The sequence below is a fragment of the Diabrotica undecimpunctata genome, chromosome 3 (assembly GCF_040954645.1).
Source record: "Diabrotica undecimpunctata isolate CICGRU chromosome 3, icDiaUnde3, whole genome shotgun sequence".
Lineage (NCBI taxonomy): Eukaryota > Metazoa > Arthropoda > Insecta > Coleoptera > Chrysomelidae > Diabrotica > Diabrotica undecimpunctata.
This window is the reverse complement of record NC_092805.1, coordinates 108,764,668-108,778,608: the sequence shown is the minus strand read 5'-3', so window position 1 is coordinate 108,778,608 and position 13,941 is coordinate 108,764,668. Positions and strand designations below refer to the sequence as shown.

The 13,941-nt window shown below is 28.6% G+C and overlaps 1 protein-coding gene across 3 annotated transcripts in view; it reads left to right on the top strand.

Moving 5' to 3' along the window:
• LOC140436023 (arrestin domain-containing protein 2-like) overlaps window positions 1-13,941 on the top strand; it is a 54,496-nt gene that overhangs the window by 2,757 nt on the left and 37,798 nt on the right. For all 3 annotated transcript variants that reach the window (XM_072524735.1, XM_072524733.1, XM_072524734.1), the window contains exon 2: window positions 9,517-9,622. In XM_072524735.1, coding sequence (XP_072380836.1) covers window positions 9,520-9,622 — 103 coding nt within the window. In that variant the 5' untranslated portion in view covers window positions 9,517-9,519. The remainder of the gene's footprint in view (window positions 1-9,516; window positions 9,623-13,941) is intronic.

The following is a 13,941-nucleotide window of genomic DNA, read 5'->3' as shown; positions in this document are numbered from 1 at the left end:
ATCTCTAGACGCGACAGAATAACAAACGAGAGAGTCCGAGAAATCATGGGGGTTGCACATAATATTGTTGATGACATCAAAACGACACAACTCAGATGGTACGGACACCTAAGGAGAATGCCGGAGAATAGAATACCAAGACAAATTCTTGAATGGCAACCAAGATGTAGGCGGAGACCAGGAAGGCCTAAAAGAAGTTGGAGAGAAGGAGTTGATAAAGAAATCAGAGAAAGAGAACTGGAGGACGATCTATGGAACGATAGAATGAGATGGAGATTGGAAATCGGAAGACGTCGAAGAACGTTGTAAACCGACATTATATATATGTATATATATATATATATATATATATATATATATATATATATATATATATGTATATATATATATATATATATATATATATATGTATATATATATATATATGTATATATATATATATATATATATATATATATATATATATATATATATATATGTATATATATATATATGTATATATATATATATATATATATATATATATATATATATATATATATATATCCTCTTCTTTCATTTGCTATGTCGCATGTTAAGATTCGATCAGTTTTTTATTTTGTATATGTATTGTTATGATGTGTTTTTTGTTTGAATGATGAGCAATGAGTATTTTTAATAATATAGGGTTTTTATCGCGGTTCTCAAAGAATTAGTTTGTAAGTACTTTTTTTAAATTATCTTTATTATAACTATTATGGAACACACATATATATCTAACCTAGGTAATGTAAATTTAAAATAAACTATCTTTAAATTGATACTCTTATAAAACTAATTAAATTCTATAGACAATGTAAAATTTAAACAAACTATCTTCAAAATTGAAATTGTTATGACATTAACTAAATTATATTAACAAAATTTTGTACCTTTCTTTCACTGAATGCCTAAGTGAACTGTTTTCCACTATATATATTCTAATCACCACTGAAAGTCTTCGTACTTCGGTTATCCTTGTTTTTGTGAAATTACTTTTTTCAATTATAAGCTTCTACCAATTTAAGATATAGTTTTCTTCACCAGCATTTATACACCACCAACCAAACCAGCAAACAGCATTTATATTTATTCTTCTTTTCAATATACCAATATCCAATTATTATAAGTTGATTTATACTAATCTCCAACCATAATATAATTTAATTTCTTCCAATATACCTTTTTTTATTATATTAAACTATTGGACTATTTGTACTTGATTCACTGACTCTAACTAACTTTCATAATAAACTGCTTGACTTCTGACTAAAAACTTAAAAACTGCCAAAAACTGCCATCTTGAATCCAAATCACGGGTATTTATATGTTTTTGGATTTCTAGAACCATCTCGTAAGATATCATGTTCTATTTTGTTCTATTAACTACTTGTCTGAATTTTCTGGAACAAACCATTTCGCAAACATGGCCATCTCCGGAGATCCAGAGAATTCCATTCTTTTCTATTAATAATTTTGTTTACATTTAGGCTTTTCAGATCAAAATATATAATTAAATTAGTAACTTAACATTCTAATTTAATAAAATACACATTTCAAACAATATATTATTATAACCCACTTTATATTCGTAAATATTCTTAAACGTCACTTCAGAGTATAAATATCTGTCAATCTCCGAGAGTATTTTTGGTTGCCTAAGCACATGGCTCACTTATATATATTTACAATATTAAAATACAACTTTTTACAATTATTATATGCTAATTTATTAAAAATGCCCTCACATAAATATATTTTTATTAAATTCTCTAGTATATAACTTATTTAAAACAACCAAATATCTAATATTATGTAGTATATAACTTATAAATTATTTTCTATAAACCCTAATCGTCACAATACCCCAAAAATAATATTTAAAATAAATAATTTACTTATTATTTTTTTAAATATTAATTTTCTCATACCTTATTAAATTTAATAAATTAATAATTCAATTTTTTTTTATTATTTAAAGTGTGTTAAATACATCCCTGTTCGCTGTCTATGTCAAAGCAGAGAACAACGGAGCACAGTTCGGCTATTCTATGGTCAAACTGTCATGTCAAATGGAGAGAATAAAATATAACCTTAATTAAAAATATAATGGATATTGTGTTCTGTTTATTTATAGACAAAATCTAGGAATTATTTCCATTCAAAATAACTTTCATCAATATAAATTGGTAAGTTTTTCCACTTTATTATATTAGAAAGACATTTTTATAGCAATTATAGTATCGAACCCCAAATTATGATTTTTAGGGTATCAAACAATTTCCATATGTACAAAATTCAACAAGTATGATGTCAAATTTATTCACAACAAAGAAATCTACCATCTATCTATGAAATGGATCTATCAGTAAGTTATTAGTGTTATTATATTTGTGTTAAAGGTATAGAAATCATTATTCAATCTCTTCATGATATTGAAAAATGTCGTTGATATGAAATATGCCTCTTAGTCTGTTCTCTGCATCTATTAACACATAACTATTTAGTCCATTCTGATTTTCAATTGTATATGGACCTTCAAACATTGGTTGTAATTTCTTACAACGGTTTTCTTTAACATTACTTTTTCTAAGTGAACGAATTAACACTAGGTCTCCTTTTTGAAATGTGATTGGTTTTTTTATATTTCGATTTTGTCTTCTGATATATTTTTCAGCTTTCCTCCTAATTCGGTTATTCACTTTCTGCATTACTTGTTCTAACATATCCTGATTATATTCACTAATCCACTTTCTGTTTCCTATATGGCCAAACATTAAATATTCTGGTACTTCCTCTGTATTCAAATTATGTGTATTATTTAAAAAATATTCTACTTGTGGTATATGTTGCTGCCAAGTTTCGTGTTGATTTTGACACAGTATCCTTAAATATTTTATAACTTCTTTAATATATCTTTCTGCAGGATTTGCCTGAGGATGTCTGATACTTGTAAAATGAATGTTGATTCCCTTTTTCTCACAAAATGTCCGAAATTTTTGGTTGTTAAAATATGTAGCATTATCTATTATGCAATTTCTAAATGGTCCTATTTCTTCGAAAAATTGATTAATATATAATTTTAATGTTTTAACATTTGTTCTGGAGCAGGGATATAGTTTAATAAATTTTGTATATAAATCAACTATCACTAGTATATGCTTTTTTCCTGTTGGACTGAGAACTAAATTTGAAATAAAATCCATGGAAACTGTATTTAGTTTTTCATATACAACATTAGATTTATATGTGTTCTGGTTTTTGAAATTCTTTTCTTTGTTTAGTTGACATATTGGGCATTGGGTAGTAATTTCTTTTGCTATACTTATGTCATTCTTTGCAAAATAATTGTCCCTAAATAGCATCCATAGCTTTCTTGAACCAATATGCATATAATTGTTATGTAAATTTTTCAATATTTTCTTTGCTAAAGTTCTAGTTATTACATATACTTCTATGCCATTTATTATTTTATAATATACTCCATCTTTCCTAAGGACTTTTTGTTTTTCACTCAAATTGATCTGATCTCTTATAATTTCTTCTTTAGAATATAATCCAGTACTTTCTACTAATTGATTTAATCCAATTTTTATTGTTCGCTGCCCTTTTTGTGATGTATTTTCTAACCTTGATAAAGCATCTGCCACTATATTGGATTTTCCAGAAATGTATTTGATTTCAAAGCAGTATTCACTAAGTATTAGACTCCACCGATGTATTCTACTGTTTCCATATTTGTTATTTAATATAGACGTTAAAGCTTGGTGATCTGTTTCTATTGTAAATTCATTACCCAACAAATAAAATCTTAATTTTGTGACACAGTGTATTATACTTGCTAGTTCTAATTCTGAAACTGAGTAACCCTTTTCATGTGGCTTTGTGATTCTTGAAATGAATTGTATTGGGTATTCGACCCCATCATGTATTTGTAATAATACCCCTGATAATCTCTCTATTGATGCATCTGTTCTTAATATGAATGGCTGTGTGTAGTCAGGATAGTATATTTTCAAATTTGACAGAAAAATGTTTTTAATTTCTTGGAATGCTAGTTCTCTTCTCTGATCCCATCTCCATTTTACACCTTTTCTCAGTAGTTCAAGTAATGGAATTTCTTTTATACTTAGATCTGGTATCATCCTTTTATAATAATTAATTATTCCAATAAATCCTCTTAAAGTTCTTAAATTGTGTGGTGTTTTATATTCCTGAATGACTTGTGTCCGTTCTGGATCCATTTCGATTCCCTTAGTGTTAAGTTTATAACCTAGATATATGACTTCTTTTTGAAAAAATGTACATTTTTCTTGATTTATTTTTAGTCCCACTTTGTCTAATCTATTTATTATAATTTTTAGGTGTTTCTCATGATCTTCAGCCGTTTTAGAAAAAATTAAGATATCATCAATGTAGTGAATTACAAAATGTTCATATTGATCCAAAATATCATGAAGACATCTACATAGAGAACTGCAAGATGATTGAAGTCCAAATGGTACTACTTTGAATTGATATACTACTCCATCTATCTGAAATCCTGTATACTGTCTACTTTTTCTTTCTAGAGGTATTAACCAGAAACTATGCTGTAAATCGATTTTAGTGAAAAATGACATTCCTGTAATTCTTCCTAATATTCCATCTATACTCATTGGTGCTTCAAATTGCTTTTCAGTAATCTTGTTAATATTCCTTGCATCCAAACATAACCTGATTTCACCTGATCTTTTTCGTACTACTACTATGGGGTTAATAAAACGTGTGTCTGCCTTCTCAATGATCCCATCTTCTAACATATTATTAATTGTTTTGTTTACTTCTTCTCTGTATTTATATGGTATTGGGTATGATTTTGTTTTAAAATCTTTTTCCTCCTTAACTCTTATACTATGGATATAATTCTGTGCAATTCTATTTTCTTTATTGACAAGTCCCTTGTGTTGCTGCAATATGGAAATGACTATTGATTTATATTCTTCAGGGCAATTTAACACTTTCATTACATCTTCTTCTTTACAAATAAAATTATTCTTCATTATGTACTCATTATTCCTTGCTTCCAATTTTACGCACTCCGCCTCGTAGGCATCCATCTGCTTAAAATTTCCCTTCCTTAAATATTCACTACAATAATTATTCTTTACATTCTTCTGGGACATTTCCCTATCATCAAAATACATTTCTTCTTCATAAACATCATTATTTTCTTTTAATAATATCCTATCAACTCTTATTCCTTCTTCTACCTCATCTTTCTGCATAAATTTAATTATTTGCCCTTCCAAAGTTACCATTTTTTCTTCAAAATCTATCTTTACTTTCTTCTTTTCCAATTCATCATTTCCCATTAATATATCAACACATAAATCCTTGACAATAAATCCTTGCATATTAATTTCTTTATTAAGAATATTAATTTTAAAATTGGCTAGTTTATCAATCTCACCCAACTTCTTATTATTTGCACCAATAATTTTAATTTTTGGAATCTTTATTATATCTGATAGTTTTAATGTATTAAAAATAAAATTCTCCGAGACTAAAGTACTTTCTGAACCAGTATCTATCATAATATTAATCATTTTATTTTTGGCCAAAGCATTTATATAAATTAAATTAATAGATTCAATAATTTTATCTTCATCTAAAGAAATAAATTCAGAAGGTTTTTCATAATAGCAATGGCCTAACTTGTAATTCAGAAAGTTTACTGCACAAAATTTAGATTATTAGAATTGTCAGATTGTATCTGACCACTTGGATCTGATGTCCTATGTCTTTCCCTACTATGACTTCTACTCACATTTTCCTGCCTTGTACTATTTTGTTCCCTGTCTTCACAGCTTCTATTCCTTCGAACACAATTTACCTGTCTGTTATAGTTAGGTCGCTCTGTATTTCTTCTATTATTAAAATCTTGTCTATTATTATTAGTACTGTCATTAAAATGTTGTCTATTATAATTAGTATTATTATTAAAATTTTGTCTATTATAACTAGTATTATTATTAAAGTTCTGTCTATTTGGATTACTGTTATTATTATTAAAATTTTGTAAATTATTACCATACCTAGTATTAATGTTATATGATTGTCTATATTGTTGAATATCATTTTTATTATATTGAAAGTTATTATTGTTTTTTCTGTTGTTATTATTACTTGTCATATTGCCTCTTTGTATTCTTTGAATAAAATTAATAAAACTATCTATTGTTTGAATATTTTGTACAGTTACGGTTTGCACAACATCAGCATCAAAATGTCTAGATACATTTAAGACTGTTTCATCCTCTCTAAGTGGTGGTTCTAAATATTTTGCAACTGTTATCAATTTCAATGCATAATCTACCATATTTGATTTTAAATTTTGATTATACTTTCCAAAATATAGAATTTCTCTAAACTTGGCTTGCTCTAATTCACCCCAAAAATAATTTAAAAATTTATTTTCAAATGTTTGAAAATTATCTAAATCATTCTCAATACTAGCAAACCAAGTTGCTGCATTGTCATTTAATGTCACTCTAATATAATCTTTAATATCATTAATATTATTCACAAATCTTAATTTATGTTTTAAACTATTTATGTATACTCTAGGATGCAAATTTTTTATATTACCAGAGAATTTAATCCCAGTCTCATTTGTTAAATTTAAGTAAGGTCTCCCTATGTCTCTCATTTGTGAAATATCATCTATTCTCTGTTCCACATTTCTTATTTGATTACTATTTATTTGGATATTTTGTTGTATATCGTCTAATTTTTCTTCTGTGTTTCTCCTGTCTTCGTTAATTTTTACTTCTAAGTTACATTTCTGTAACTCTATTTTCTGTTCTATATCTATCTTATTATCTTGAATAATCCTCTTTACTTCTGTCCTCTCATTTTCTATCCTTTTCTTGTAGTCCTTCCGTATAATTTTTATTTCATTTGCTACTTTTTTCTCTGCAGCTTCAAGTTTTTTATCCATTTGTTTTTCCATTTGTTTTACAATTTTATTATTATTATCTTCTATTTTCTTTTCTAATTTTCTATAATTCTCTTCCAATTTCTGTTCCATTTTTTTCATGTCTTCTTTGACTTCTTTTGAATTCTCTTCCAATTTTTTTATGTCTTCTTTGATTTCTTTTGAATTCTCTTCTATTGTCTTGTTCATCTGCATCATTAATGACATCAAAGCTGCCATATTGACATTTTCCTCTCTTTCTGGATTCATTTCTGCAGTATTTTGTGGAACTTGAACTAAACTCTCCTCTTGTATAGGTTGTGTTTCTACTTCCACATCTTCTTCATTCTTTTTGCTTCTTGTACCTTTCTTTCCTTGAGACATTTTGAGACTTTACTTGTTCAAATATAATTAAAAATAAATTCTATAATTTTTCCTTTCTACTGATAATTAATTTAATTATATGAGAGCACTTATCTTCCCAAACTAATTCTTTTAAATAGAGAGCCACCGCGTTGGGTGCCAAATTGTTATGATGTGTTGTTTGTTTGAATGATGAGCAATGAGTATTTTTAATAATATAGGGTTTTTATCGCGGTTCTCAAAGAATTAGTTTGTAAGTACTTTTTTTAAATTATCTTTATTATAACTATTATGGAACACACATATATATCTAACCTAGGTAATGTAAATTTAAAATAAACTATCTTTAAATTGATACTCTTATAAAACTAATTAAATTCTATAGACAATGTAAAATTTAAACAAACTATCTTCAAAATTGAAATTGTTATGACATTAACTAAATTATATTAACAAAATTTTGTACCTTTCTTTCACTGAATGCCTAAATGAACTGTTTTCCACTATATATATTCTAATCACCACTGAAAGTCTTCGTACTTCGGTTATCCTTGTTTTTGTGAAATTACTTTTTTCAATTATAAGCTTCTACCAATTTAAGATATAGTTTTCTTCACCAGCATTTATACACCACCAACCAAACCAGCAAACAGCATTTATATTTATTCTTCTTTTCAATATACCAATATCCAATTATTATAAGTTGATTTATACTAATCTCCAACCATAATATAATTTAATTTCTTCCAATATACCTTTTTTTATTATATTAAACTATTGGACTATTTGTACTTGATTCACTGACTCTAACTAACTTTCATAATAAACTGCTTGACTTCTGACTAAAAACTTAAAAACTGCCAAAAACTGCCATCTTGAATCCAAATCACGGGTATTTATATGTTTTTGGATTTCTAGAACCATCTCGTAAGATATCATGTTCTATTTTGTTCTATTAACTACTTGTCTGAATTTTCTGGAACAAACCATTTCGCAAACATGGCCATCTCCGGAGATCCAGAGAATTCCATTCTTTTCTATTAATAATTTTGTTTACATTTAGGCTTTTCAGATCAGAATATATAATTAAATTAGTAACTTAACATTCTAATTTAATAAAATACACATTTCAAACAATATATTATTATAACCCACTTTATATTCGTAAATATTCTTAAACGTCACTTCAGAGTATAAATATCTGTCAATCTCCGAGAGTATTTTTGGTTGCCTAAGCACATGGCTCACTTATATATATTTACAATATTAAAATACAACTTTTTACAATTATTATATGCTAATTTATTAAAAATGCCCTCACATAAATATATTTTTATTAAATTCTCTAGTATATAACTTATTTAAAACAACCAAATATCTAATATTATGTAGTATATAACTTATAAATTATTTTCTATAAACCCTAATCGTCACAGTATATACCTGTAAATGTGGGTTTAAAAATAAATAGAGAAACTACAACTAAACTCGTCTATCAGAAATAAAAAATGTCACCGTTGTCGACCAATTTGTTTACCAAGGGTCCTTAGTAACTTATTTAGAACAGCGCACTGAAGAAAAAAAGCGGAGATCAGTAATTGTAAAAAAACGCTATGGCTAAATTAACAAAAATTTGGAGAAGCCATGAAATCATTGTTGATATCAAAATCGTATTCGTAGGAAGCTTGGTTTTCTCAGTGTTCCTGTATGTTTCCGACTGCTGGACTTTTAAGGAAAAAGATAAAGACTCATAGATTCAATCAAGATATTCTGTTGACAAAGAATACTTAAAATCACCGGTAGTCCGAAGAGCAAACGAGTCAATACAAGATAATAAAATATGGTCTCGAGAAGCTGACCATAGAAGAAAAGGTCAAACGTAAAAGAAGTAAAGACAGATCTCCACAATATACACGGACCACGTTGTTGCAAAAATAATATTACAATGTCAGAATGTGCAAGAATGACAGAAGATCGAGAGAAACGGAGGATCATCGGAAATATTAACTAATGAAGTCATATCACGATACCTGAAACAAGTTAACGACTAAAAAGAAAAAGAAGATATGATACATGTGTCTTATTTATATCAATTTGCAAAGTGGTATGTATTTTTTGTAAAATTTTTATTTGTTGTAATAATCCTTTCTAAAAAGTAATAAGTAATTAATTTTTAGGTCATGTCTTGTAGAGTTATTTTAGATAACCCAGGGATTTATAAACCAGGAGATGCAATTACGGGAAGGATAGTATTAGAGTTTTCATCAAGGACGAATTTTAGAGGTAAGAATTTACAAATTTTCATTACAATTTCAGTAACTTACAAATCAATTAGTACTACGGGAATTCAATTAGTACACAAAGCGTACTACGGGAATGATTATTGTTGAAATAAGAATTTCAACAATAGGAATATTGTGGTTATATTCAGGTTACATTTCATTATTAAAATAGAAGATTGGAAATAACACATTGCGTGATTTAGTTCAATGTCAAATAAACAATACGTGAGTTAACATTCAAAATACCTCTGCTCGATCCTGTAGAGTCAGCAGAAATGATGTGTCAAAGATTTAGTATTTGAAAGCAACTTTTACGGTTTTACGATATCATTACTATTAATTATTGTTGTTAGTAATAGAGTTTGGACACCATCTTTTGTTTACGCTCTCGAACTGCTTGTTTATATGTTTATAACATTATGTACCAGAATGTTCATACGGTACCGATTAAATTGTTTATTTTGTTCTCCCGGATATTTCTCTTCCGTCTATCTAGTTCGCTTCAAAAATACTTTCACCCATAAAAACTTTTATGTATATGATCTCAGTGTTGAGTGTTGTCCTCGTATGTTTGAAATTTCTCAAAAAGATTTTTCGATTGAGGCAAGCATATTATATATATATATATATATATATATATATATATATATATATATATATATATATATATATACTCGAACAAAAATTACATTTGTATAAAATTCACAGTGCAATGAAATAAACAATTAAAAGTTTGTTTTACAATCTAAAGCTACACACACATATATCTACATTTTATGTAGATTCTACCTTCATATAGGCCCGATTGTACATTGCTGGCTTAAGCGATCGCTTAATTGAATTCGGCTAAACTTTGAGCGTGGATTCCACTTCATGAAGGTTGTTTAAATTTAGTTAAGCCGAGGTTCATACAAATTTTGATAAGGATGGCAAAGTAACGCATGCGTATTCATTTATATACTAAATCAATTGTTGACATACACTTTTCCCGCTAATTGTGTATTATTCGGTTTCTGTGATTGATTCTTATGTGTACCACTTGTTGAATGCCCCATAATAGTCAATTGTTTTTGCCTTCAATGCCCACATTTTAATCCTGTATAATAACACTGACCACACATGGTTGAATAAAATCTTTTTTAAACTCTAGGATGTTGGATTTTCCACCTCTCTGTGCCTTGCCTTGGTTGGCGCAGATTTGCTCCAGATATGCTACTTTTCTGTACTTTATTGTGGTAAATTATTTTCTTTTAGGATTAACCCTCCGTAGAACATCTATGTTATATACACATTTTAAGAGATGTGAAGCATTCGTGTGTGTACCACATGTTGAATGCCTCAAGATAGTCAATTGTTTTTGCCTTCGATGTCCTCATTTCAGTACTGTAGAATAACATAGACCATACATTTAATGGTTGTGTAAAGTGGTATATGTATAGAAGTATTGCAAAAAATATAATTAATTAAAAAAAAAATAAAAATTAATGGGAAAATCCCAGTAGTTGGCTGTATACCATAGTTAAAAAACTTTAAACTCTAAACTCTTCTTTTTCTCATAATCTTTCCTTCAAACAAAAACAATCACAGCTTAAGACCCTTAAATCAATCATACATAAAATTTCTAGACACAACCTAATTTTTTCTAAGGCTGATAAAGGTAATTGTTTGGTCATTCTAGACCGTGATTCATATGACAATAAAGTCTCATCTTTTCTAGATGACAATCACTTCATTCTTATACCAACCGATCCTTCTAAGAGATTTATATCCAAACTCAAAGATCATGTCAAAAAACATTCTGATTTTCTTTCTAATCATGATGCTTCCTACAGAAAACTACCTGGTAACCCTCTTATTCCAAGGTTGTATGGTTTGCCCAAGATACATAAAGTTGGAATTCCCATCCGTCCCGTTGTCAGTTTCATTAACACTCCAGTGTCTATTTTATCTAAATTCATACTTAATACTTTAAAAAATCTAATCAATTTTCCTCCTCATTTTACTGTAATAAATTCATATTAATTGGTTGATAAACTTCAACTCATTACTCTCAACCCTGACATTACTATGATTTATTTTGATGTTAGCAATTTATTTACTTCAGTGCCCAAACTCGAAACTCTTAGTCTGGTAAAAACATTCCTAGTTAACAAGTCTATTCAGTTCAACGTCATTTCATCGATATTGGATATCCTTGAATTATGTCTATCTCAAGATTTCCTCCAATTCAATAACAAATTTTACAAACAACCTAATGGTTTAGCAATGGGCAGTTGCTTATCCCTCTTCCTGGCTGATGTCGTTATCGATCATTTAGAATCCAATCACATCATAAAAAATCCTGAAATTTTACATTGGTTCCGTTATGTTGATGACTGTTTAGTCTTCATTTCAGGTAATCATGACTCAGCTCAACAACTACCTCTTAAAATTAATCAAATCCACCCAAATATCAAATTTACCATGGAACTAGAATCTTCCCAAGCTATTAACTTTCTAGATTTATCTATTACCAGACTTAACAATCAATTTGACTGGTATCTTTCGTAAACCCACCCAAACCGATCATGTCATTCATTCTTCCTCCAATTACCCTATATCACTTAAATTAGCTCCTTTTAGAAGTTTCATCCACAGACTATATTCAATACCTATGTCAACTGACTCCTTTAATAAAGAACTCAACGTCATAAAACAAATAGCTGTCAACAATGGTTATGATCCTTTTATAATAGATAAACTCATCCGTAAAAGAGAATATATATAGATTGCTTCAAAATTCTGCTTTTAATCAATCTTCTTCTACCCCAATTTATAGGTCTTTACCATATCACACCTCCACATTATCTGAAAAGATCAGACGTATTATAATTAATTCTTCAGAAAACACACACATATCTTTTAAAGTTGGAAATACTCTTAACCATTTGTTGACAAATACTAAAGATACAATACACTATATGAACCGTAGTGGAGTTAACAGACTGACTTGTTCTGATTGCGATGCCTCCTACATAGGCAGGACTTATAGGTCACTCTCAACTAGATCTGCAGAACACTCTAAAAGAGATAATTCATCAGCTTTTTCTCATCACCTTAAAGTCAACAATCATCATTTTAACATCTCTGACGATGTCAAATTAATTCACAACATCCAAGATAGGAACACTTTACGGTTGGATTTGTATGAGGACCTTGAGATTTCCAGAGACATGAGGACTAGCCCCAATTGTGTCAACCGCCAAACTACCCTAAATTGTTGCCGAGAGGGGGCATTTGGGCCTGTAGGACCCATCGCCGGCTCTGCGGACTTCTTCCTGTCCTCGGAATTAGACCGGGTGTTGACCATCTTTGCTTGTCACTGATAAAATGGTTTAATACTTCTACTGGTATAAAATAACGGTTACCGTGACAAGTATCTGTTATAGGTAACAGTTCCAAGGAGCAGTTACAAAATAACAGATCAAAAATAGAAAACAGAACAGGTAAAATAGTCTAAGTATTCCTTGACTTACGGAAGGAATAACTTAGTAAACAAGAAAAATAAAATGGTATAAAAGTACAATGCAAAGAAAATGTTTCTAAGTGTTTCTTGACTTACGGAAGAAACAACTTAGAATGAAAAGTAAAATACACAAGATAAAAGAATAGAAAAGTGCAGAAATATTCCTAAGTGTTTCTTGTCTTACGGAAGAAACAACTTAGGACAGAAATACAGATAAATGAAATATGTAAATATGAAACAAGTTATGGAAATATTTCTAAGTGTTTCTTGACTTACGGAAGAAACAACTTAGAGTGAAAACAAACAAGAGAATCAAATATGGAAAAACAAGAATACAAATACTTATAAGTGTTTCTTGACTTACGGAAGAAACGACTTACAAATACGAAAAATCAAATACAGAAAAGATGTGGAAATATTGCTAAGTGTTTCTTGACTTACGGAAGAAACAACTTAGCATAAAATAGAAAATGAAAGAGACAAATGTATTAAGTATTTTCTTAACTTAAGGAAGAAAATATCTTAGATAAAATATCGGAAATAATAATGCAACAATGATTATGAAAATATTTCTAAGTGTTCTTTTGACTTACCGGAAAAGAACGGCTTAAACGCACAATTAAAATAACAAGTCAAATATTCAGAGAAATATTTCTAAGAGTTCTTTGACTTACCGGAAAGAACTACTTAGACAAAGTACAAATCAAAATATAAAATAGAAAAAGCAAGATAAATATTTCTAAGTGTTCTTAACTTACGGAAGAACAACTTAGACACAAAATACAAGAAAAATAAACAATCAAAACAAATATAGA